This window comes from Bos grunniens, chromosome 8 (genome assembly GCF_055505025.1).
Source record: "Bos grunniens cultivar Pamir isolate PY7600 chromosome 8, Bosgru_T2T1.0, whole genome shotgun sequence".
In the NCBI taxonomy this organism is placed as follows: Eukaryota; Metazoa; Chordata; class Mammalia; order Artiodactyla; family Bovidae; genus Bos; species Bos grunniens.
In genome coordinates this window covers 47,587,329-47,614,801 of record NC_141172.1, presented here as the reverse complement: position 1 = coordinate 47,614,801, position 27,473 = coordinate 47,587,329, and the positions used below count along the sequence as shown (strand labels likewise).

At 38.6% G+C, this 27,473-nt stretch overlaps 1 protein-coding gene across 1 annotated transcript in view; it reads right to left on the bottom strand.

Moving 5' to 3' along the window:
- Window positions 1–27,473, bottom strand: part of TMC1 (transmembrane channel like 1) — a 119,317-nt gene that overhangs the window by 20,195 nt on the left and 71,649 nt on the right. The window contains exons 10-15 of the mRNA XM_086414118.1: window positions 27,181–27,323; window positions 21,910–22,054; window positions 21,110–21,304; window positions 16,168–16,347; window positions 15,887–16,048; window positions 6,388–6,516 (exon numbers count right to left, since the gene is read on the bottom strand). Coding sequence (XP_086270244.1) covers window positions 6,388–6,516; window positions 15,887–16,048; window positions 16,168–16,347; window positions 21,110–21,304; window positions 21,910–22,054; window positions 27,181–27,323 — 954 coding nt within the window. The remainder of the gene's footprint in view (window positions 1–6,387; window positions 6,517–15,886; window positions 16,049–16,167; window positions 16,348–21,109; window positions 21,305–21,909; window positions 22,055–27,180; window positions 27,324–27,473) is intronic.

Genomic DNA, 27,473 nt, shown 5'->3' with positions numbered 1-27,473 from the left:
CAATAACATACCTGCAGAAGTGAAAATACTTACTATGCAGTCTTTTACAGAGAAAGTCTGCTTACTTCTAGATAATTTCTAAGATCCCTTTCTAATCTAAAATCTATTATTGATTGACTCAGTTATTAAAGAATTGCTTCTCTCTAAGCACCTTAAAAATGGAATTTATATTCTATGTATTAAATTCAGAAATCCACCCTCTAAAAGCAGAACAAATGTAAGAAAGCAAACACACACACACAGAGTGTGAAATTCAAGGCTCATTCTTTTTGAGGTGAATTTTTTTTAAATATGAGATAACATTATAGTTTCATTTTTAAGATAATGCATTCATGAGTGTAAACCAAATTGCAAAGTTTGCCTCTAAAATATAAAAAGGTTAAAAGTAAATGATGCTTGAGGAAAAAAAAAAAAAAACAGGTTTTCTTGAAACCTGAGATAACAAAATGATTCAAATGGAATAAACGTAGAGAAGTCTCTAAGGGCTGCTCACCGAAATAAGATTTTTAGGAACTAGCAACAGGAGAACCTACTTGGATTTTGGTTGAGGTCCATAATAGTCAAGGAACTAGAAATTATCTTGCTTTATTTTTAGGCCTTTGTTTGCAGTGGGCTAGAGTCACAGTTAGCTACCCAGAAAGAAGACATATGGTACTCACTGGACTAAAAAGTCTGAGAAAATCCATTCTCTCTTTGTGAGTTTAGTTATTTCTGGCAAATCATCAACCTCTGGATATTGTGACATGAAATTCAGGATCTCAGAGGTAATTCTGTCACTGCAGTGACCTGCTTTCTTCACACAAATCTCATTTCCCACAGCTGGAATCACCCTGCTGAGAGCTGCAGGCTGGCCTGGACTAGGGCTCCGGGGCAATAGTATGCGATGGTGGCCCCCAGACCATCCACACATCAACACCTGGGAAGTTCTTAGTAAATTCTCAAGCCACATCCAGATCTACTGAATCAGAAACTCTGTGTTTTCATGTGCCTTCAGAGCACTCTGATATACGCTCAAATTTAAGAACTACTAACCTAGGGCAAATCCAAGCCTCATCTTCTAGGATAATTCAGCACCTCAGGGCTTTGTCTAACCCTCACTGCCTGTAGATAGATACCATCCAGGCCAGCCTGTTCTTGTCCCTTTGCGCATGTTCTCATCCCCTCACTGGGGACCCATGACTTCTTACTGACTCTTTATCATACCCTCTTTCCTGGACCCCTGAATAGTATCTCATTCCCAGATAAGGAATATCTCCCTATCTCCTAATTCTACATCCTAGCTCCTCCTGCCAATTCCATTCTACAGCAAGAAACCTGTCTAAGCATTTGAGTAACAAATGCCATGGGCTGGCTCATGAATTAGTCATGCTTTGGCAGAGTCCTTGATGTTTCTAGGGGTAAGCATTACAGCAAAAATTCAATATGATGGAAGGCTGGTTCATGGCTTTGAAGTCAATCAGATGTGGGTTTCAGTCCTAGCTCCACCACTAACCAGTTAAATTGTCTTTGAGCAAATTATTAAGCATCTCTAATTCTCAGCTTACTATAAAGGAGGAAAATATCTACTTCATAGTGTTGCTGGCATGATTATACAGAATAACATATGTATTTTGTAGATGTTCTAACACATAGTAAGCACTACAGAAAAATATAATACAGTGTAATATAACTAGGAATATCCTCTGATGGTCTGTGAATCATATGCCTCTTATTTATAGGTAATCTAGTACTCCTTTCATCAGATCTCAGGGAAATCTTCCATATTTTCCACTTACATAAAGTGGAATTTAGTGAGGACCACCTTAAAAATGATGGGGGAGCCTGGTGGGCTGCCATCTATCGGGTCGCACAGAGCCGGACATGATTGAAGCGACTTAGCAGCAGCAGCACCTTAAAAATGTAATTTTAAACAAAACACTGAGGTTTTAATTTGATTGAATATACTCTTACCTCATGCCATGTATTCAGTCCATGTCTTCCTGGATGCTCTTTACTTACTTCATTGACAAATGGCAAGGATGGTGTCAACATAAATTAAAGTGAGAGTAGTATCGAGCCATTATAAAATCCAGAGTTTACAAGAGGCCTCAGGGTGATTTTGCTGAATCAGGGTGGTTAAAATTCTTTCTGTGAGCAAAGCATTCCACTTCCACGAGCCAGTGAACTCTTTAGAAACATTGAGAACCATCTGCTATGCTCAGAGAAACCTTACAGAAAGATTAACTTACATTACATGGTCTAATAGTCTGCTCCTAGCCAGTAATTTTCCTACCTCAATTCATCCTCTTAGGTTTGTTGTGATGATACTTTGGCCGTGAATTTACAACTGGAAAAATATATAAGGTCACTTTAAATCCAATTTACTCAGATTTAATCAGTATGTAATTCGGTATACTAAACATAATAACTTTCAAAAAAGAAAAGAACACTTCATTGTCATTATTTATCCTCTGACTAAATAACTTAAGCAACTCACTTCAATTCACAGACTCTTGATTTTTTTTATGGGTAAAATAAAAGCATTATGATTTATTTTGTCAAAATTTCACCTAACCTTAACATTTTATGGATCTCTGAGTCTAATGCTGGAGTCTGCAGAGTTTACATTTTATAGAGGTTAGCTGTAGAAAATGTGAATGTACTTTTTCAAAAATATCTTCTCTATGAGTGGTCAATTCAATTTAGGGAAATTTCTCATAAGGAAATAATTTGTGCATACCACTATGATTTATCTATGGAGATATTTATCTGCATGGATATAAATAAATGTGATCACAGTGTTTATTATAATAATAAACCATTAGGTACAATTAACTGACAACAAATAAAAAATAGCTAATTATAGTAAATTCATATGTAGAATCATACACAGTCATTTAAAAATTATAAAAGACCAGTTAATAACATAGAGAAAGATCACCATTAGGTGAAAAATGCAAGTAACTAGTCAATAAGATACATGCTTATATGTATTTACAAAAGTCTATAGTAAAACATATAAATCTACAGTACGTGTTTACCCATACCTAAATAAATATTTATTTAGGTATGCTGGCGTGCTGCGATTCAGGGGGTCGCAAAGAGTCGGACACGACTGAGCGACTGAACTGAACTAAACTGAAATAAATATTAATACTCTACAATTCAATGAAGTAATGTCCTGAATGATAGTATAACCTGTTATTTTTATTTTCATAGTAAGTTTCTATTACCTTTTACAGACTTTTTAACAATGAACTGGCATTATTTTTAAAGTTCAGGAAAAAAAAATTCTTTAGTAGCAGAAATGGACATCTTTTCTCTTTCATTCCTGAAAGGATTCTTAAAAGCATCTCTTCTGCCCATCTAAGGTTCTCCTTTGCTTCAAGCAAGGTACTTTCTGGACTCATATTGCCAGTCAGGAAGTCCAGAAGATCAGAAACACATTCTCATCATTCTCTTCTTCGCTAAAGCAGCACCATTTAGATTCTGCATCTCTATCTGCACTCTCCATACTTGCTAGCTGCTGGGCCCTGCCTTCCATCAGTCCGTCCACCGAGAATGCGTTCTTCCATCTCAATCTTTTTAAATTTTGATTTTTATTCAATATTTGGCTCAAATGTTTCTTAATTCATCCTGTCTTTGCATTTCTATTGATCTCTACCTCACAACCCCAACAGAAGTCATGGTGTCTCCAGTGTGCAATTACATTTCCTGCTCTGTGCTGACAAGGGAAGCTTGTAGCAGAGTGTGAAGAATTGGTGAATGAATATTTTACCGAAAGAGGGCAGTATCCTCAGCTCCTGCCATTTTCTCCAGCGTGGGAATATGGGCCTTACAGTATGTCAGGAAAAATAAGAGATCCATATTTTTTAAATGTAAAGCTCCAAGATTTAAAATATTAGCTCATCAAAAAAAGAAAAAAGAAACAATACTGCAGACCAGAATAAAAATATCTGTCAGTTGACTCTAGCCTGCAGGCCCACATTTGCAACCTCTCCTTAGGCTTACAACTTTTACATCTCTGTATCCTCCTATCTGGGGGCAGGAGGAGAAGGGGACAACAGAGGATGAGATGGCTGGATGGCATCACCAACTCGATGGATGTGAGTTTGAGTGAACTCTAGGAGTTGGTGATGGACAGGGAGGCCTGGCGTGCTGCAATTCATGGGGTCGCAGAGTCTAACATGACTGAGCAACGGAACTGAACTGAACTGATCCTCTTATCAGCTGGCACAGAGGTTTGCTCATGATAGTTTGTGACTAGCATGCACTCAGCTCTGTAAACTATCCACCTGGTGGGTCAGTGATAATAAAATCCATATTAAAGATCCAGCATCCAACTTTAATGTTTCAAAACTTGTTTCACTGCTGAGTTTCTCTCTGATGAGCCTTCCAAAGGTAACATGGAAGAAAATTCACTCGCTGTGACCTCAAACAGATTTTGTCTGTTTTCCTATACTTCATACTAACCCAAGAGCACTGTCAGCACTCAATAAATAATAAATTAGTGATTTAATTACAGCTTTTATGCATACAGGTCATGTTATATTGACTTCATATTTGAAGCAAAATTTTCTAGCACTTAAGAAGAAAAAAGGGATAAAAGGCAAGCATAAGCTGAGTGATGGTCTAAGAAAGAAATAGCAATTTTTATGCTTGCTTCAGAAGAGCTGAATCAGGCCAGGAAAATAGAAATGAAACCAAGCCAGCTGAATACTTCACAGCAGAGAACGGGGAAGCAACACAAGAGCATTCTGGATCTATAGCATTACCTCACCATCGTCTACCAAACAACATGACCTTCTGGCTCCTCCAAGAAGCACTTTCCGGAAGAAAGACAGAGATGACCTCATAAAAGGTACAGTCTCAAAGTCAGGTAGAGGATCTAGCCTGGAGTCTTAAAAATAGTTCTGAATATAGGACTTGACCAGAAACTAGAAGGCATGAGACAAGAAGAAGACCAGCAAGGAAGAATAACCCTTTACTGGGGAGAAGAGAAACATCATTAGCTCAAGAATACTAGGGCAGAACTTGACTCCAGGGCACATCCAGGAAGCAAGCAGAGTTCTGTCAGCAGACAGTGTTGCCTTAATGGTGTTGAAATGTGGAGGTTCAACACTGAGTCAGCCAGTCAAAATAACTCCTGCTATGTGACAAGCACAGCTCAAAGCATGAGGTCAAGGCCTCTGTTTTGAGAAAGCTTTCATTCCAACAGAGGGAGACAGATAATAAGCACTTTCAAAACAGAAGATGTCAAGTAGTTATACATTGTATAAAGAAAATAAAACTGTGCTGAAACAGAGAGTGCCTGATGGGCCACCTTAGATTGGAAGGTCAGAGAAAAGCTTGAAGGAGGTGACTTATAAGCTGAGTCCTTAATGATAAGAATCAGTCCCAGCAAATTCTAGGAAACTGCACCCCCAGAGGAAGAACAGCTAGGGCAGATGCAAGGAGCATCTGTGTTTGAGCATAACAAAGAACCCCAATGTTTACAGATTTTACAAAGCAAGAGCAAAAGTGGTAGGAGATGAGTTCAGAGGGAAAAAAGCAGAAGATCACAAAGGGTATCGATAGCCCTGGACAGAGATTCAAATTCATTCTAAATATTTAGAAACCGCTGGAAATATTTGAGCAAATAAGTACTATCAACTCCTCAAGTCCTGTTTCCCAAAATAACAGTTTCATGTGCAAAAGGAGGACACAGAGATGTATGTTCTGCTACCACTCTCAAGCTTTGTAGGGGATCTGGCGTTGAACAAAGACGGGGGTTAATGATGGAATCAACACCAATGGGGCTCAGAGAAACCTGTGCTGTTGCTATGGGGAAGCAAGTCAACTTGCTGGAATTCTACCCCACCACTTACCAGAGCCCTAGCAGCACCCTGGGCCTTTTACAGCCCCCTGCTGTGTCTCTGCTGAGTGCTTATTAGACTGTGAGCTTTATGAAGCAAGCAGCATAATCACTGATGCCTTCATCCCCCAACATACTGCACAGTGATGCACTTGATAAGTGTCCAGGAGTTTGCTTGGTAGAATTCAAAGGAATTAACAGAAAATGTACAGTTGATACTACTCATCTTGCCCTGCTTCTAGAAATGCCAGCAAACTTCATGGGAAGGGTACAGACTGTGGACCCAAGATTTACTGAGTTCACCAGTTTAACATATGGGTTAAAGTCACTGCTTTTGCCACCTATAATTTTACTAGAATCTAATTTTGTTAGACTACTGCAAGCCATGATATTCAAGTCTTATCTCCTTCTGAATCAGAACTGTCCTCATTGGTCTTTGCTTATTGACATCTGAAAGACCATCCTACCTCCTAATTCTTCTTCTTGCACTGTATGTATAAATGATGAGTCACAAAGGAATGATCTGCTAAGAGAAAGATGAATATCACACTTACGTATCCGTATTCCAAATCCCAGCACCAACAGTAGTTGCAAAACCTCACAAAACATGCTCGGAGAAAGTCCCCAATGAGAATTGTGACATAGGTGGTCAGAACATCAGAAACAGTCAGTCGCACAAATTCCTGTTGAAATAGTATGTGTATTAAAACAAGCATTTCTCCCTTCACGTGGTCCTAAGGTTGACATCAAATTTATCATGCTTTCTAAGCAGTATTAACTTGAAACTGCAACTAATGGTAAACTAGTTAAGCATATCGAGCCAGTTAAAAATGTTTCACCCCTATTTTACTAGTTTAAAAATAATTATTTCCTGTGCTCAAACCACTGGATCAAAAGTCTTTTTACTGAGAAACTTTTATAAGCCTGATACAAGAACACAAAACAGGAAAATACTGACAACACAGAAATTTAGCAGTTTAATCTGACAAGCAGCGCTATTTATAAAATTAAAAGACAAACTTGTAAAAAGTACTTGTGGCATATATGATAGAAGACTAGTTTTTCTAACACATTAAAAACTTTTACAAATCAGTGCAATAGATGGGCAATTCAATAAGGAAAAGAATGGCAAATGGCACATATAAAAAATAAGAAAATATACAGTTAATTAAAACATTCAAAAGTACTTAATTCCTTATAAAAATAAAAAAGGATTTAATTCCTTATAAAAATACAGTTGTTATTTACACAGTGATAACTATTTAAAAACCCATGCTCTTCCATATTGATGAGAGTATGGTGAAACAGGCACTGCCATAAACTGATGGGGAAATTAAACTGGTGCATCATTTGGAGTGGTGGGGGCAGGACTTTTGTGAAGATCCATCCCATTGTAAGTGTGTGGAATTTGATGAAGAAAATCCACATCTAGAAATGTATCTTATGGCAAGTGCCAATCTATACATATAATTATGAAAGCATTGTTTCTCCCAGATCAAAACTGGAAACAAATTAATAATACTCAAGGGGAAACAAAAATGGGTGTCAACACAAAAAAAATATTGTGAGCTCTTAAAAAACAAATGTCATTGTGATTAACAACATCAGTTCAGTTTAGTCACTCAGTCGTGTCCGACTCTTTGCGACCCCATGAATCGCAGCATGCCAGGCCTCCCTGTCCATCACCAACTCTGGGAGTTCACTCAGACTCACATCCATCGAGTCAGTGATGCCATCCAGCCATCTCATCCTCTGTCGTCCCCTTCTCCTCCTGCCCCTAATCCCTCCCAGCATCATGATCTTTTCCAATCAGTCAACTCTTCGCATGAGGTGGCCAATGTATTGGAGTTTCAGCTTTAGCATCAGTCTTTTTTTTTTTTCCAGATGTTCAAGCTGTTTTTTTTCCCTTCGTTTTCTTTCTTTTTTTTATTTTATTTAATTTAACTTTACAATATTGTATTGGTTTTGCCATATATCAAAATGAATCTGCCACAGGTATACATGTGTTCCCCATGAACACCCAGGACTGATCTCTCCTAGAATGAACTGGTTGGATCTCCCTGCAGTCCAAAGGACGCTCAAGAGTCTTCTCCAACACCACAGTTCAAAAGCATCAATTCTTCGGTGCTCAGCTTTCTTCACAGTCCAACTCTCACATCCATACGTGACAACTGGAAAAACCATAGCCTTGACTAGATGGACCTTTGTTGGCAAAATAATGTCTCTGCTTTTCAATATGCTATCTGGGTTGGTCATAACTTTCCTTCCAAGGAGTAAGCGTCTTAATTTCATAGCTGCAGTCACCATCTGCAGTGATTTTGGAGCCCAAAAATATAAAGTCTGACACTGTTTCCACTGTTTCCCCATCTATTTCCCATGAAGTGATGGGACCGGATGCCATGATCTTCATTTTCTGAATGTTGAGCTTTAAGCCAACTTTTCACTCTCCACTTTCACTTTCATCAAGAGGCTTTTGAGTTTCTCTTCACTTTCTGCCATAAGGGTGGTGTCATCTGCATAGCTGAGGTTATTGATATTTCTCTTGGCAATCTTGATTCCAGCTTGTGCTTCTTCCAGCCCAGCATTTCTCATGATGTACTCTGCATATAAGTTAAATAAGCAGGGTGACAATATACAGCTTTGACGTACTCCATTAACAACATAAACATTTACTAAAAACCACTGAATTCTGTACTTTAAAGTCCATGCTACCTTCTCAGATGGCGTGCACTGCATTCTTGTAGTGCTTTGTTGACACTATAAAATTGTAAATGTTATCAATTCAGTTCAGTCACTCAGTCATGTCCAACTCTTTGAAACTCAATGGACTACAGCATGCCTACCTCCCTGTCCATCACCAACTCCCAGAGTTAAGTCAAACTCATGTCCATCGAGTCAGTGATGCCACACAACCATCTCATCCTCTGTCATCCCCTTCTCCTCCTAATTCAATCTTTCCCAGAACCAGGGTCTTTTCAAATGAGTCAGTTCTTCGCATGAGGTGGCCAAAGTATTGGAGTTTCAGCTTCAACATCAGACCTTCTGATGAATATTCAGGACTGATTTCCCTTAGGATAGACTAGTTGGATCTCCTTGCAGTCCAAGGGACTCTCAGCAGCCTTCTCCAACATCACAGTTCAAAAGCATCAATTCTTTGGCACTCATCTTTCTTTAAAGTCCAACTGTCACATCCATACATGACTACTGGAAAAACCATAACCTAGACTAAATGGACCTTTGTTGGCAAAGTAATGTCTCTGCTTTTTAATATACTGCCTAGGTTGGTCATAATTTTTCTTCCAAGGAGCAAGTGTCTTCTAATTTTATGGCTGCAGTCACCATCTGCAGTGATTTTGGAGCCCCCCAAAATAAAGTCTCTCACTGTTTCCACTGTTTCCCCATCTATTTCCCATGAAGTGATGTGACCAGATGGCATGATCTTAGTTTTCTGAATGTTGAGCTTTAAGCCAATTTTTTCACTCTCCTCTTTCACTTTCATCAAGAGGCTCTTTAGTTCTTCTTTGCTTTCTGCCATAAATGTGATAATATCTGCATATCTGAGGTTATTGATATTTCTCCCTGCAATCTCCATTCCAGCTTATGCTTCTTCCAGCCCAGTGTTCCTCATGATGTCCTCTGCACAGAAGTTAAATAAGCAACTGCTTGACGTACTCCTTTTCCTTTTTGAAACCAGTCTGTTGTTCCATGTCCAGTTCTAACTGTTGCTTCCTGACCTGCATGCAGATTTCTCAAGAGGCAGATCAGGTGGTTTGGTATTCCCATCTCTTTCAGAATTTTCCACAGTTTATTGTGATCCAGTCAAAGGCAAAAATTGTCAATAAAGCAGAAATAGATGTTTTTTCTGGAACTCTTGCTTTTTCGATGATCCACCAGATGCTGGAAATTTGATCTCTGGTTCCTCTGCCTTTTCTAAATCCAGCTTGAACATCTGGAAGTTCACGGTTCATGTATTGTTGAAGCCTGGCTTGGAGAATTTTGAGCATTACTTTACTAGCATGTGAAATGAGTACAATTGTGTGGTAGTTTGAACATTCTTTGGCATTGCCTTTCTTTGGGATTGGAATGAAAACTGACCTTTTCCAGTCCTGTGGCCACTGTTGAGTTTTCCAAATTTGCTGACATATTGAGTGCAGCACTTTCACAGCATCATCTTTTAGGATTTGAAATAACTCAACTGGAATTCCATCACTTCTACTAGCTTTGTTTGTAGTGATGCTTCCTAAGGCCCACTTGACTTCACATTCCAAGATGTCTAACTCTAGGTGAGTGATCACACCATCATGATTATCTGGGTCATGAAGATCTTTATTGTACAGTTCTTCTGTGTATTCTTGCCACCTCTTCTTCATATCTTCTGCTTCTATTAGGTCCATACCATTTGTGTCCTTTATTTAGCCCATCTTTGCATGAAGTGTTCCCTTGGTATCTCTAATAATCTTGAAGAGATCTCTAGTCTTTCCTATTCTATTGTTTTTTTCTATTTCTTTACACTGATCACTGAGGAAGTCTTTCTTAGCTCTCCTAGTTATTCTTTGGAACTCTGCATTCAAATGTATATCTTTCCTTTTCACCTTTGCTTTTTGCTTCTCTTCTTGTCACAGTTATTTGTAAGGCCTCCTCAGACAGCCATTTTGCTCTTTTGCATTTCTTTTTCTTGGGGATGGTCTTGATCCCTGTCTCCTGCACAATGTCACAAATGTCCATCCATAGTTCATCAGGCACTCTGTCTATCAGATCTAGTCCCTTAAATCTATTTCACACTTCCACTGTATAATTGTAAGGGATTTGATTTAGGTCATACCTGAATGGTCTAGTGGTTTTCCCTACTTTCTTCAATTTATGTCTGAATTTGGAAATAAGGAGTTCATGATCTGAGCCACAGTCAGCTCCCAGTCTTGTTTTTGCTGACTGTATAGAGCTTTCTCACCTTTGGCTGCAAAGAATATAACCAGTCTGATTTCGGTGTTGACCATCTGGCGATGTCCATGTGTAGAGTCTTCTCTTGTGTTGTTGGAAGAGGGTTTTTGCTATGAACAGTGCGTTCTCTTGGCAAAACTGTATTAGCCGTGCTCTGCTTCATTCTGTATTCCAAGGCCAAATTTACCTGTTACTACAGGTATTTCTTGACTTCCTACTTTTGCATTTCAGTCCCCTATAATGAAAAGGACATCTTTTTTCAGTGTTAGTTCTAGAAAGTCTTGTAGGCCTTCATAGAACCATTCAACTTCAGCTTCTTAGCATTACTGGTCAGGGCATAGACTTGGATTACTGTGATATTGAATGGTTTGCCTCGGAAATGAACAGAGATCATTCTGTCACTTTTGAGATTGCATCCAAGTACTACATTTCAGACTATTTTGTTGACTAAGAGGGCTACTTCATTCTTCTAAGGGATTCCTGCCCACAGTAGTAGATATAATGGTCATCTGAGTTAAATTCACCCATTCCAGTCCATTTTAGTTCGCTGATTCTTAGAATGTTGACGTTCACTCTTGCCATCTCCTGTTTGACCACTTCCAATTTGCCTTGATTCATGGACCTAACATTCCAGGTTCCTATGCAATATTGCTCTTTATAGCATTGGACCTTGCTTCCATCACCAGTCCCATCCACAACGGGTTATTGTTTTTGCTTTGGCCCCATCTCTTCATTCTTTCTGGAGTTATTTCTCCACCAATCTCCAGTAGCATATTGAGCACCTACCGACCTGGGGAGTTCATCTTTCAGTGTCCTATCTTTTTGCCTTTTCATACTGTTCATGTGGTTCTTAGGGCAAGAACACTGAAGTGGTTTGCCATTCCCTTCTCCAGTGTACCACATTTTGTCAGAACTCTTCACCATGACCTGTCCTTAAATGTTATATATTCATTTAATTAATGGTTTTGTTCTTCCTAAGAGATGGTAATTCTCACAAGGACAAAGAAGAGACCCACTTTTGTTCCCTACTGGACCTCCAGTGTCTAGCACAATGCCCACCACTTAATATGCACTTAATAAACATGGAGTGAATGATTGAGTAACAGTAAATTCTTGCAGTTATTACTGAACATAACTTTTCTCTTCCCTACTCTTGTTTATTCTTCTTTCCATTCCCCAGGAAACTTGAGTTCAGATTCTAATAATTAGCATCCATTAGTGGCAGGCTATGAGGGATATTTTTAGGTTTCCACCATGAGCTTGAAAAGACTTCCTCAGTAAGAGATAATTTCAGAGTGATTTTGAAGTCCTCCACAAACTCCTAAGCACCCTCATCCCAATGGTTGAAGTCTGATTCTTCCCCTAACCAGTGTCCTAACTTTTACATAAAATAGCAGAAGAGGATTCCAACATTATGTGAAAATATTTATTAACACACCATAGAAGGAATATACTGCTTTATAAGAAAGGAAATTCCAAAAATGGTGGTCTAGCCCACCAAGGGAACATCATTCAGTCCCAGTTCCTAGTGTGCTAGTCAGGATGGAGCATGGCTTCCCTGCAGGCCTTCTGCAGACCACTGCACTCCACACCTCACACTTCACACTCCTGACATGTAGTAATAAAATGCTTGGGAAGCTTTGATCAATAAATCTAAGACTATCATTAACTAGCAGTGTTAGTGTTAGTCTCTCTCAGTTGTGTCTGACTCTTTGCAACCCCATGGACTGTAGCTCATCAGGCTCCTCTGTCCATGGAATTCTCCAGGCAAGAATACTGCAGTGGGTAGCCAGTTCCTTCTCCAGGGGATCTTCCCAACCCAGGGATCAAATCCAGATTTCCCACACTGAAGGCAGATTCTTTACTGTTTGAGCCACCAGGGAAATAATAGAGAAGGCGTATCACAAAGACTATAGATTTTCCATGGCAGGATCCTGGGGAGCACACACTGATGCTAGTTATGTTTCTGGAGGATGATTCGGCACTGTGGAGGACATAAACTCTGATCAGACTCTGTAGGTCAAATTTGGGTTCCTATCACTGGCTTCCTTTAAGGTCTCCTTTAAGGTCTTCCTTTAAGGTCTCTTTACTTTTCTAAGTTATGGTCTCCTCATCTATAAAACGGGGATAATGATATAACTTGGAGGGCAATTTATTAATAAAAATTCAAAGAGATAATGCCTGGCACACAAGAATTTGATAACTGTGAGCCATTGTTGTCATTATCTTCAGTAGTAGTCTGCTTTCTCTCTGTCCCCAAAATGCAGACCTCAGTATACAGCTTCAAATAGTGATCTCCCAAGAATTGTTCTGCTGCCTACCTATCAAATGCCATTGGAGATGAGACTAAGTGACTACATCTTGAGATTTCCTGGAGACGTAAAGGAGTCACCAAATCCTTATAATCAAAGAAAGCCTGAGTTCCACGGTATCCTTGAAGGACAACAGAGGAGAGGACATCCACAGAGAAGAAGAGGAAACATCTGGAATGTTCTCAGAGAACAATGAATAATTCTTTGGGATGCATCTCTAGAAGCTGCTGATACTATTTCTTCTGGAATGACTTTGTTTTAAAAGTGCTTAAAATTAATGTTTCCAGGTACATGGATATACCTATTGATCTCTTAAACACCAGACCTTCCCAGCACTCAGGGTTTTTACATCCCCTGTGTTCTCTTTGCCCCCGTGGATCCCACCTCCCTCATCAACGTTCTGTTCAGAATCACAGCCCTTCCCTCCTCCAGCTCCCACAAGCTTTCCCACTAGTGCTGCCTGTTCCTTTAAAGAAAGGAAGGTGAAACAGAAAAGGGAACCCCAACTACAAACAGCAGTCAGAAAAGATAATGAAGCAAAGAAAACCACTAGGGACAGGATCTTAAAAAAAAGAAAAAGACAAGCAGCATGGTACAGGGGCTACAAGAAGAATAATTAAATAAATATTTTTTTATTTATTTTAATTCAGGATGCAGAGGACTATCCCAGAAGCTTCTGAATAATCAGAAAGATGTTTTCTAGATTGCATTGACATTCATGTCTAATTAATTGCTGCTTCCTCTTCAGAAGTGAGCAGCTTCCACCTTATTCTTTACAGTTAGTTCTATTAATCCTGTTTAATTCAGGTGTTTTCTTGGTAAAGAATACGTTTCTTAGCCCTCATGCCAGTCTGCATTCTGGGATGTCTATTAAGAGAATGTCTCAAACTCTTTGAGTCTGTGAAAACTACTTTTTTTTTTTTTTTTCATTTCTCTCAACTTTTGCTGAAGATTTAGGGGACAGCCTAGAAGTGATAAAAAAAAAGACTCAATAAAAACAGGCTCATGGCCCCCTTCCTTCACTTTTAAAGAGCATCACTCCAACCTCTGTTTCCACTGTCACATCCAGTTTTTCTCACTCTTGCCTCCCATGTATAAGTATGTTGTAATTTTGTTAGGCTCACCTATATAATCCAGGATACTTTTCCTATCCCCAGATATTTAGCTTACTCACATTGGTAAAGTCCATTTTGCTATGTAAGGTAACATATTCACAATTTCCAGGAATTAGAACATGGACATTTTGGAGTAGCTTTTATTCTGTCTACCACACCGTGTATCACAAATTTCTCTCTACCAAGTGCAGGCAGTTTTCCTTTCATTTATTATTTCATACACTGTATGATCCTATACACATGTATAAAACATGGATGTCTGAAAACTGAGAATTTAATAACATGTAACTGGAAAAGGAAGGCCTATCTGGTCCCTGAAAGCTTAAAAAATAGAGTCCTTATTTATACTCTTCAGACTTGGTTCTCAATGATGTCTGTCTAGCATTATACACATTTTCCTTATTTTTTTCCACAGTTGAAATCACAGATGAGTTGCTTAAGTCAGATGAGTATCTGAAGCTAAGGACATCATATCTATATTTGTTTAAATTAGTTTTATAAAACTAATGCTAATTTTCAATTTTCCATTTATCATACAAAATGTATACAAATAATAATATGAATAATTAAAAACTAAAAAAAGATATATTCAAATAATTTCCCAAAGATTACATTACTACTTAAACTGAGCTGTTGTCTGACAGAAGCACTGTGACATGTCTTTAAATGTCTATTCACCATAGTCCAAAATCAGTTTATGAAATGCACATGAGGAATGTCAATTCTAATGAGATAAAAGTAAAGGCATTTCAAAATATAAATTAGATTTGTATAGATATAAGAGACCTGAAGTAGGTTTTTGTTTTTGTTTGGTTTGGTTTCCCTTTATTGAACAGAAAGCCATAGGAAACACTATTTCTTTTATCTGCTAAAATACCATTAGTCTTGGACTGGGGTCATTTACACAGTCATCTGAGAACAACAAACCTAAAATAGCAGTTCCTTTCATGCTTAAGGGGCAATTATTTGACAAAACTCAACATTATTGAAATAAACTTTAGTGTATGCTCCCAAATGAACTTTTTCTCTTCTTTTATAGAAAACAGGTAACACTAACTAGAGTGCCATTTAAATATTTGCTTGGGCCTAGGTGCTAAATCTGGGTGCTTTATTATAATATATATAGAAAATATCTCCTCAGGCCATTTTAAAACATTCTTCCTTTATATGCTACCAAACTGTGGTGTTGGAGAAGACTCTTGCAAGTCCCTTGGATTGCAAGGAGATCCAACCAGTCCATCCTAAAGGAAATCAGTCCTGGGTGTTCATTGGAAGGACTGATGTTGAAGCTGAAACTCCAATACTTTGGCCACCTGACGCGAAGAGCTGACTCATTTGAAAAGACCCTGATGCTGGGAAAGATTGAAGGCAGGAGGAGAAGGGGATGAGAGAGGATGAGATGGTTGGATGGCATCACTGACTCAATGGACATGGGCTTGGGTGGACTCCAGGAGTTGGTGATGGACAGGGAGGCCTGGCGTAAATGTACTACTTACCTGAATGGATGCTTGTGACGACTGCAAGAGTTAATATATGTGAAATTCACAGCCAGCATATAGTGAGCAGTTAGTAAGTCTTAGCAATTTTCATTAATAAGCAATATAAACCAGGTCACACTTACAGAAGAAATTTCTACTCTGCTCCTTTTTAATCCAATAATTGTTATGCACTCCTGTGTGTGACATTACCTGCCCCACCATTGTTTCCCAGCAGGGTCCGCGAGGTACATCTGCAGGGTGCACAAAAAAGGGTGGCCCAGTGGTATTTCCAGCAAGGGAAGCATTGTAGGCCTTGATCATGTTGGCTTCCCATAGGGTAATATTGGCCTTTACTAGCTTCTCCTCTTCAATCTAGAAAGGAGAGTATTGGAAACAAAACTGAAACAGATTTCAAAGGCATTTCTGGCAATCTTGAGACTGGGAATGTAACAATGTACTGATGGCAAGGACAATCCAGACACAAGATTTACCTTGTTGTTAATCTCATCCATCAGGGCAAGAATAAATACATACAGGTTGCCTAAAAGAAGAGCAAAAATGCGTCCCAGTAGCCATTTCAGAGCAATGAGTGGATGGTAGTCTTCCAATTCAGCAAATAAGTCAAATAGTGTTGGACAGAACATCCCCAGGAGGGACATGACCATGTTCATCTATAAGAAGACACAAGGGTGAACCAAGTTGATGGTGTTTAAAAATTATTATTGTTTTCTTCCAAATTTGCAAGGTTCCAACTAGATTCCTTTGATATTCTATAAGACTAAAAATTATTTCATGCATTTTTAAACTTTGATCTTAATACAATAGGGACCATATTCAACTCACACTTTTAAGATGTACATGTGCACGAGTTTGTGGACATGCCAGTAATAATAGTCTGTTTCCTAGCATATGAGGGATGTGATTTACATTACTTTTTATGCAGATAATATGTTGGTCTACATGGTACCAATTCTGCACTTCACAACAAGATTTCCAAAGAAAATGAAAAATTGTCTGCTTGAGGAATGGGTTCAAATAGGAAATACTAATTTGACAATCATCAACATATAGGCTAGTTTAATCAACTAGAATGGATGAATTCCTTGAGATGGGCTCAGGACTACTGAGTTAGGGGGAACACAAACTGTTAGGGGCAAAAAGAAAGAAAATGGAATAGATTTTATCAAAGAAAACAGAGAGGACATTCAGAAAAGATAAAAGGAGAATACATGGCATAATGTCATCAAAGCCAAGGCAGAACAGTTTCAGAAATGAAGGACTGACTTATAATGCCAAAAGTAAGAAAAGTATGAGAGAGAGAGAATGAAAATATGACAAGCTGGAAATTTGTGGTCCATATCTCCAGATTGATTGACACACTTATGAATATATTATTAGGGTAAATTAAGCATGTGCCACATTTATAATAGGGGAGAAAAACCTTTAAATAAAAATTTAAAAAAGGTTCCAGTTGGCACTGGCAATTTCTTTGCCTGAATATCTGGCTCAAATTGTCACTTCTGTGAGTTCCCTTTTCCCCTGGTGGACTCCATGTTTTGAATGATTAGAACTACCAGGCTATATTTAGAAAATAATTATCAATATTTTTTTTTTGCTTTTGACTAAGAACATTATATAAGTATGACTAGCAGGAGCTAAAAGTCAGCATGATGTATATAAACTCAGCATAATATAATTTCAGCCTAAAGTAAAAACTCGGCAGAGCCTATGCAGTCTAAGGTAAATTTGAATTGTTTCATCAAATTTGTAAAGTTTTTCATGAATCTGCATTATTACCTTTGTTGGCCCCTAGAATCAGGGGACCCCTAAGATGGATGATTTTTAATCCACCTGGGCTTGTTGAAGCACAAGCTGGAATCAAGATTGCTGGGAGAAATATCAATAAACCTCAGATATGCAGATGACACCACCCTTATGGCAGAAAGCAAAGAAGAACTAAAGAGCCTCTTGATGAAAGTGAAAGACGAGAGTGGAAAAGTTGGCTTAAAGCTCAACATTCAGAAAACTAAGATCATGGCATCCAGTCCCATCACTTCATGGCAAATAGATGGGGAAACAGTGGAAACAGTGGCTGACTTTATATTTTGGGGCTCCAAAATCACAGCAGATGGTGATTGCAGCCATGAAATCAAAAGACACTTACTCCTTGGAAGGAAAGTTATAACCAACCTAGACAGAATATTAAAAAGCAAAGACATTACTTTGTCAACAAAGGTCCATCTAGTCAAGGTTATGGTTTTTCCAGTAGTCATGTATGGATGTGAGAGTTGGACTATAAAGAAAGCTGAGTGCCAAAGAATTGATGCTTTTGAACTATGGTGTTGGAGAAGACTCTTGAGAGTCCCTTGGACTGCAAGGATATCCAACCAGTCCATGCTAAAGGAAATCAGTCCTGGGTATTCATTGGAAGGACTGATGTTGAAGCTGAAACTCCAATGTTTTGGCCACCTGATGCAAAGAGCTGACTCATTTGAAAAGACCCTGATGCTGGGAAAGATTGAAGGCAGGAGGAGAAGGGGATGACAGAGGATGAGATGGTTGGATGGCATCACCAACTCAATGGTCATGAGTTTGGATAATCTCCGGGAGTTGGTGATGGACAGGGAGGCCTGGTGTGCTGCGGTTCATGGGGTCGCAAAGAGTCAGACATGACTGAGTGACTGAACTGAACTGAACTGAATGAAATTAAAAGATGCTTGCCCCTTGGAGGAAAAGCTATGACCAACCTAGATAGCATATTCAAAAGCAGTGACATTACTTTGCCAACAAATGTCCATCTAGTCAAAGCTATGGTTTTTCCAGTAGTCTTGTATGGATGTGAGAGTTGGACTCTAAAGAAAGCTGAGTGGCGAAGAATTGATGGTTTTAAACTGTGGTGTTGGAGAAGACTCTTGAGAGTCCCTTAGACTGCAAGGAGATCCAACCAGTCCATCCTAAGGGAAATCAGTCCTGAATATTCATCAGAAGGTCTGATGTTGAAGCTGAAACTCCAATACTTTGGCCACCTGATGTGAAGAACTGACTCATTTGAAAAGACCCTGATGCTGGGAAAGATTGAAGGCAGGAGGAAAGGGGATGACAGAGGATGAGATGGTTGGATGGCATCACCGACTCAATGGACATTTGAGCAAGCTTTGGGAGTTGGTGATGGACAGGGAAACCTGGCATGCTGCAGTCCATGGGGTCGTGAAGGGTCGGACATGACTGAGTGACTGAACTGAAGATGGATATTAAACAAGTTCTTATAGAGAGTGACTGTTTTAATGATAATCAATTACTCATTCTTTTTTGTGGTTCCCTGAAACAAAAATATAATCAGTATGAAACACAAACCAAAGTGGTATGATAATTTTGCCTATAAATGCTATCCTAACTGCAAAAGATAATCTTAAAAGCAAACTTAGTAATACTGTGAGGTTCCCCCTTAGTTTTTAATATGTAAGACCCTACCTAATGACTCTGGTTTACAGGATTCCATGAGAAACCCTGGACTGGAAGAAACACAAGCTGGAATAAAGATTGCTGGGAGAAATATCAATAACCTCAGATATACAGATGACACCACCCTTATGGCAGAAAGTGAAGAGGAATTAAAAAGCCTCTTGATGAAAGTGAAAGTGGAGAGTGAAAAAGTTGGCTTAAAGCTCAACATTCAGAAAACAAAGATCATGGCATCTGGTCCCATCACTTCATGGGAAATAGATGGGGAAACAGTGGAAACAGTGTCAGACTATTTTTCTGGGCTCCAAAATCACTGCAGATGGTGACTGCAGCCATGAAATTAAAAGACACTTACTCCTTGGAAGGAAAGTTATGACCAACCTAGATAGCATATTCAAACTTTAGCATATTCAAACAGAGACAGTACTTTGCCAACAAAGGTCCATTTAGTCAAGGCTATGGTTTTTCCTGTGGTCATGTATGGATGTGACAGTTGGACTGTGAAGAAGGCTGAGCACCGAAGAATTGATGCTTTTAAACTGTGGTATTGGAGAAGACTCTTGAGAGTTCCTTGGACTGCAAGGAGATCCAACCAGTCCATTGTGAAGGAGATCAGCCCTGGGATTTCTTTGGAAGGAATGATGCTAAAGCTGAAACTCCAGTACTTTGGCCACCTCATGTGAAGAGTTGACTCATTGGAAAAGACTCTGATGCTGGGAGGGATTGGGGGCAAGAGGAGAAGGGGACGACAGAGGATGAGATGGCTGGATGGCATCACCGACTCGATGGACGTGAGTCTGAGTGAACTCCGGGAGTTGGTGATGCACAGGGAGGCCTGGTGTGCTGCGATTCATGGGGTTGCAAAGAGTCGGACACGACTGAGCGACTGAACTGAACTGAATTGAACTGATGAAATATCTATGTCTTCATAGTCTCTTAAGTGTATGATCTTCCATCTTCAGCATTATTGCTTATGAAATACCTAGAATGTTTTTGTTTGGAACCTTCTGTTTTAAGTGTGTTATACCATTTTCTGTCTAAGATTTTTCTAGGAAATTCTATGCTTATGAATACTTTCTTAATCTGTTTGGCCTATAAGGCTTTGCAGAAGTTTCAGTACTGTAAATCTACACTTCCCACTGCTTAAATCTTCATATTCTTTGAGAACTCCAGTTCAAAATGATGTCAGATTGTATTATGGAACATTTTATGAAAGGGAACAGTCCCAAGAAACAACACATGACCAATGATCTCCTGATTCTAAATGTCTATTTCTGACCTCTTTTCTTGGACCTGCTAAATGGGCAGATACTCTGAAGACAAATCACAATGATAATATTTAATTTCTGGCAAAGATCTGGCCTTCCTCATTTAACTAGGTTTTGGAGGGGAAGGTAATAGGGTAGGGGGACAAGGAGTTGGAGTAGTTAGGCTGCTAGAAAGAGGCCCGGTTTTGCCCAAAGTACGGGAGGCAATCTGAATGTTTCCAATGAGATTAATATAAGAACCCAAGGCTTTATCATCCCCACTTCAAAGAATTCAGGCAACAATTGGATCTTTCAAAGACAGAAGCAGGATCTACAGAAAGCATAAAATAGGGTCATGGAAAGAGTGTTGGGCTTGAAATCAAAATTCTTAAATTTTAACTCTCGTTGTTCTCCATGGTTCTGTGACACATCACCTAACCTGAGATTCATTATCTCTGTCTATAAAACATACCGGTTGGAATATACGTGTTCTAATCTTTCTTCCAACTCTGCCTAATGTCACAAAGTAAGAAACAGACGCACATTAGACAGATGTGGAAGTAAGGGTGGAATAAAGGACTGTGTGCCAAGGCTGCTTCACTCTCAGGGCAAGATGACAGGGGTAGGTAAAAAGTGGCTACATTTTATGTTCCAGCACTGAAGCACAACCCGCAAAACCTTAAATGTCAGATGGTAAGCACGTAAAAAACACGCAGAGACGAACTTCATTTTTTTCCCACCACCCAAGGGTGTCAGGATCTTGCTGCGCAAATTCCTGGGATCGCTTCACAGCCCAAAAGATGAGGTATCCACTCCCGCCAAGTGTTAGAAACACGAAGAAGTTAGCAAGAAACCTCAGGAATCTGATCAAGTGGATGTTTTCTTCTACTTGGGCTGCTCTTTCTTCTATTATAGCTTCCTGTATCCAAGGAAAACAGGGAAAAAAAAATTATCTGATTTACAAAAAATATCATGAACTTAGGAATTATTTTCACAAACATTAGAATGTGAGGAATGAAAATGTAAACTAAATCTGGGATTCCACAAACCAGGTGAATATTGCCAGCAAGTAAGAAAATGTAAGAGAAAAAAGGAAGAATTCTTACAAAGTCTGGTTGATCTAATATTAAGACAGTCTTCATTCTAAAGTGTCTTCTAGTATGGCTTTTTAAAACAATTACAAAATATTACTTTAGAGTTATTTTAAATATTGAGCTAATGTATTCCTATAAATAATAAGTTAGCATAGTTCTATTATTTAAAATATCTGATTCTGATTACAAATGGTTAGCTATTCCAAGCCAATGGTGTTTTATTACCAAATTTAGAGAGAAATAGTGCTATCACAAGCCATCAATCATTTTCCAGTCATATTCAGAACCCTGCCCAGATCCTGGTAGGAAGAAATGATGAGTTAATCTTTCTTTTAATTGTCAAGATACTTGGCTACACATACCATTTGGAATGATTCCAATTTTACTTTTACAAATACCAAGAAAAGTCTCTTGAAGTTGGTATCTTTACCTTAAAGTTCATTGTGATAGAATTGAATTTGTTGTCTGCTGTTTCAGGGTTGCCAATAAGGTAGTCCCAGCTAGTGAACACCTTCCAGCTAAAGTTGAAAGTGTTATCATCACCACCTCCATCATCACCAATATTTTTGGTCATCCTATGCAAACAGGAGGTTTAATCCAGCAGCCAGAATACAAACAGAAAGGGAGAGATTAGGGAATAGCAAGACATCATAATTTTAGGGATATTGGAGAAGCAGTATCTAAAAGACATATACTTTCAATTAAGTTTGTTCTAATAACCAGAAAAGTTTGTTTTTAAAAAAAATTGGTTTGTTTTAATTTTTTAAACTTCATTTCTAGGCTTTCAAGATTAGAAAACTACTAAGCATTGATGGTTTTAACAATCAATTAATTTACAGGTTATATAAAAATAGTTCTTTATTTGTTTTCCTAAACTGTTTTCTTAGGGTCATATACTGTACTCTGAACCTTTTATGGGACAAGGATCTCTTTAGAAATCTGATGAAAACCAATGGGCGCCTACCCAGGGAGAAAATATGTACAGGCTCTAAAACGATTGTACACAATTTTAGTTGGTTTACAGTTGAAAGCCTAGGAATAGATTAACCCAGTTCAGATCAGGAAACTTCTTTATAGGTTTCAAGTCCTCTAAGAATCTCCTCCCAAAGAGTCATTACACTGAAAGCATGAAAGTTTTCCATATTCTACAACTCTTGACCAAAAATCAAGATTTTTATACAACTTTAATGCCAAGTGGTTACATATATTCTAATAATTTATGTTAAAAAAATTTTTTTTTGCTTGGACCATTTAAAATACATTTACTTAAAGGTTTATTTCAGTGGTTAAAAATCTATATCCTACTTGCTTCACTTCCTTGTTTCCCCTACCACCATAGATAGCAAAATTAAAATTTTATATGATATATATTACAGAATGGTCCTATAAGGTTTTGGTTTTTTACAGTGCTATGGAATTAAAAAAGAAAGGACAATGAGGACATAAAGATGACATTATAATTTGGCAGACATCTCTCAGGTCATCTGAATTCCACCACTGTTAGTCCTATCTCTTACAGAGGTTTATATATTTCAAATGGGCTCATGTGTTTGAAAAATAACTAAAAATAATTATTACTTACCTCAGTCTACCACTTTACCTTCTGCAAATGGTATTTATGTGTATTATCATATTTGTCCTTCTCCAAAACTTAAAGAGAGGTCAAGGTAGTTGATACTAAGGTAGTTGATATTGTTCTCTGTTATAAATGAGGAAGCTGAAGGGTAAAATTATGAAGTGATTTCCTGGATGTAATTCAGAAGTAAACCACAAGGGTGGGTCAAGAGCTTAGGTTTTCTGACTTCACTCTAGTACCCAAGCTAGGACACCATGAGATATGTTGAACCATACAAGATGCCTTTTTGTAGGTCAAAAAGTATTGAAATCAAACATTCCTAATGATTTAACCTAGGGAGAAAATTATTTTTTTTATTAAGATGCCATCATTCCTTCTTTGCATAGTCATTGAGCAAAGGGCAGAGCCTCAGGTAAAACTGACCACTTGACAGATGATTTTGCATGGACCTTTATCACTGGCAAGATTCTATACCTGTAGTCAGCCTCCCAGAGAAGGGAGCTCAAGCTTGACAAGCAAACTGGGAACATCTAGCATGTGAGAACTGTCAAGAAAGGGAGTGGAATACTAAACGCATAAGGAAGGATACTGAAGACAAACTCTACTAACAACACATTTTTATTCAGATGGCCCTGATAGCTATAAAATGTTCCATGTACAGCTCCACCCCTTGGTTGCAGAGAAAAAATAAAGTGTGCATACTTAAACAAAAATTCTTCCTTTTTCAAGGGGGCTATAGTTTTTAACAACTGTATCTCAAGCTATCTCAACATATAATTTGCAAGGAAGGAAGGAGTGGAGGAAGAACGAGTGACCAATCATCTTGCTTTGTCAGAGACTGAGTCGTTACCCAGGACAAAAGACTTTTAGTGCTAAAGCCGATGGAGTCCTGAGTCAACAAAGTTAGCCATCCTATCTTAAAATTTCAAAGTACTTTCTTGTATACCTATCTAATTTTCCTTCCAATTTCCCCATTGGTGTTGGTTTAGTTGCTAAGTCTTGTCCAACTCTTGTGATCCCATGGACTGTAGCCCACCAGGGTCCTCTGTCCAAGGGATTCTCCAGGCAGTAATACTGGAGTGGTTTGCCATTTCCTCCTCCAGGGGAATCTTCCCAACCCAGGGATCAAACCCGGGTCTCCTGCACTGCAGGCAGATTCTTTACTGCCTGAGCTACCAGGAAAGCCAATTTCCCCATTAATTAATCAAAACAGATATCTGCTTCCCTTTTATGGATGAGGACTCTGCGATAAACAGTATGAGCAAGAGGACAAAATCCCTCAGTTGCCTGATTGATTTTAAGTACTCAGTTTTAGTTTCACTTGATTTGAGGCATGTATCCCATAAAGCCACTCATGTTTATTCCAAGAATGTATTTGTGTGGCATTTGTGGGGGACAGGGGGAGAGATGATAAAGGATTCTGTGCAATCACTTATATCCCACCAATTGTTTTTCTACCAAGCTCTGCCCCCAGGGCTAGGAGCAGCTAGGAGTCATAAATGGCTTTGGAACTGTCTTGCCATAAAGGCCAATGAACTTAAACCACTTGCCAATCATGTATTGAACAACCAAAAGTCCCCTGCCAGAGGGAGGAACCACAATCAGGCTGGTTTAGGTGGTATAACATGGATGACTTTGAGGGCGAAATGTGGAACTGGTGCCCTGCAAGTATCCTAAATGGTGTCTTTGAGTTAATTCGAAATAGCTTCCATTTCCTGGAAAGCTGCATTAGCTAGTAAGTTTGCCATCAGCAATATGTGGTTACTGAGCACTTAAAATGTAACTGGTGTTTCAAAGACTTAGTATCAAAAAAAGACAGAAAATATCTCAATAATAATTTTAGATTGATTATATGTTGAAGGAACTGTTTTGATATATAGAGTTAAATAAAATATATTATTAAAATATATATTCTACCTATGTATTTGTTTAGGATAGCTGCCAGAATATTTAAATTACATGTCCCTTGTCTTATATTTCTTTACATAATGCTATTCTAGATGCTTTATACTCATCTGCCAGAAATTATAATAAATGTACAAATCTATTAATGTACAACTACATAACCATGCATAACTACCTTATGAGGGCTATCATATGGCCTCACTTGCTATCATGCTGGCTTTGTTTGGTTTATCAGTAAGCCTATGAATCATAATCCTAATAAAACAGTTAAATTAGCATATGCTAGCCATGTTCTAAGTGCTTTTACTGTATTAACTCATATTGTCCTCTTAGCCATCCTAAGGTGTTATTACACCTCTATCAGAAATAGGAAAGGGTTTCCATGGTAGCTCAGCTGCTAAAGAATCTGCTTGCAATGCAAGAAACCCTGTTTTGATTCCTGGGTTGGGAATATCCCCTGGAGAAGGTATAGGCTACCCACTCCGGTATTCATGGGCTTCCCTGGTGGCTCAGACAGTAAAGAATCTGCCTACAAGGTGGGAGACCTGGGTTTGATATCTGGGTTGGAAAGATCCCCTGGAAGAGGGCATGGCAACCTACTCCAGTATTCTTGCCTGGGCAAGAATTCATCTCTCCTTGGACAGAGAAGCCTGGCAGGCTACAGTCCATGGAGTCACAAAGAGTCAGACACGACTGAATGACTAAGTGACTAAGCACAGCACAGAAACAGGAAAACAGAGCAGTTGAACAATTTGTCAAAGTTCTTTTATAATGGGCTAGAGCTGGTATTTGAATTCATGAAGAATGGCTCCTGGTAACCCACTCCAGTATTCTTGCCTGGAGAATCCCATGGACAGAGGAGCGTGGCAGGCTACTGTCCATGGGATCCTAAGAGTTGGACACAACTTAATGACTAAACCACCACCAGAATGGCTCAAGAGACCACTAGAGTATATAGCCTCTGCAGAGTCACTAAAAGCTGAGGAATTGCACATCCGTAGACATGCTTCCTCAGGGAAAATGGAGACTAAAGGACCAATTTGAAATGATACTCACAAGGCCTGTGTGATGTAACTGATACCCCTGACTTTAATTCTGCCAAATCTAAATGGCTAAAAGACTAGAAATATGTTAGATTTTTTGGAATGAGGTACTATTTTAGCAGGTAGACAGTTATTTTACATACTTAGGCTCTCTGATTACACTTGGACAAGTAGATAGAGATTTTGGATACAGGGTTTCCATTAAGGCCTTTTTCAAGTTCTGAAAGGGCTTAAAAATCTAAACGTAATAGTTTTTCTGGAGGAACCAATAAGTTTGGCGGGGACAGGATGTAAAGCATGTTTCAGACTGCTCCAGAGAGCTCCTGCTGAAGAGGACTTGGACCTTCAAGTAAAGGTCTTCCCTGCAATGAAGCAAAAGCTCAGTTTACCTTGTGCATGGTTAAATAAAAGGGAGATTTCACTGAGATGTTTCAACACTTCTGCTAAACTGGTTCAGAAAATTAGCTAAAAGTTGGGTTATTCATAACCCTAAATGACTGTGTGAGGTTTCTGCAGTGTCTTCAAGTGAGGTTTTAACAATATATTTCAAACAAGGGGAAAAAATAAGCTGCAGTTTCATCAGTTCCCCCAATGAAATTCTTTCCCATGCTCTAATAAATCCTCTTCCAAGATAAAATATGATTACACAGTTGATCATGATGATCTCATTGAGGGCCATTTGTTTGCGCTGTCTTACACAGCTGAAATTTTTCGGATGAGTGATTATTCTGCTTTTTTGTGGGGTTTTTGTGTTGTTTTTTAATGAACAGAGAACAACAGATTCTGCCTATTGAGCTGATCCTGCAAGTCACAAACCTCTCTGCACACTAAAAGAGGGGTCAGCAGCTGTTTTCCTGTCTTGTTTGCAACACTGACTTACACCTTAAAATACAAAACAGCACAATTTTAAAATATGCTTAACCACAGAATAGGTACACAACCATCACTCTGACCCAGTGATATGATCAAAGGCTTGCCCTTATTTTCAATCCTTTTGTGCGGGAAATGTAATAGTCTAACATTAGTACAGGTATTAAAACCACATTTTATCTTTTATATACTCTGCATTCTCTAGACATGAAGCAGAAAAAAAAAAAAAAAATACAATTCCCAGATTAACTTTCCCATTTGATTCCAGCAATCATTGCTTGCTTCCCAGGAGATCAATGAAACTTACGCTTTAAGGACAACCAGAAAACTGTATCCAATGCACATGATCCCCACGAGAAAATAGGAGAGTGGCAGTCTGAAATTCATCCATCCAATTGTTCGTTTATTGTTGTAATAGCCATAAAAGAGGACAGAATATTGAGCCAAGCCCTAAAATCCAAAAACAAAGCCGTTTAACAGATGCTGTGAAGAGCAACTCAAAGAAAAAAGATCGACTTCTAAGAAGAATAACAAAATGACATTAATTCTCAAACTTGGGAGATGGCTCTGACATGAGCCCTATTGTTTTGTTTCATGGAG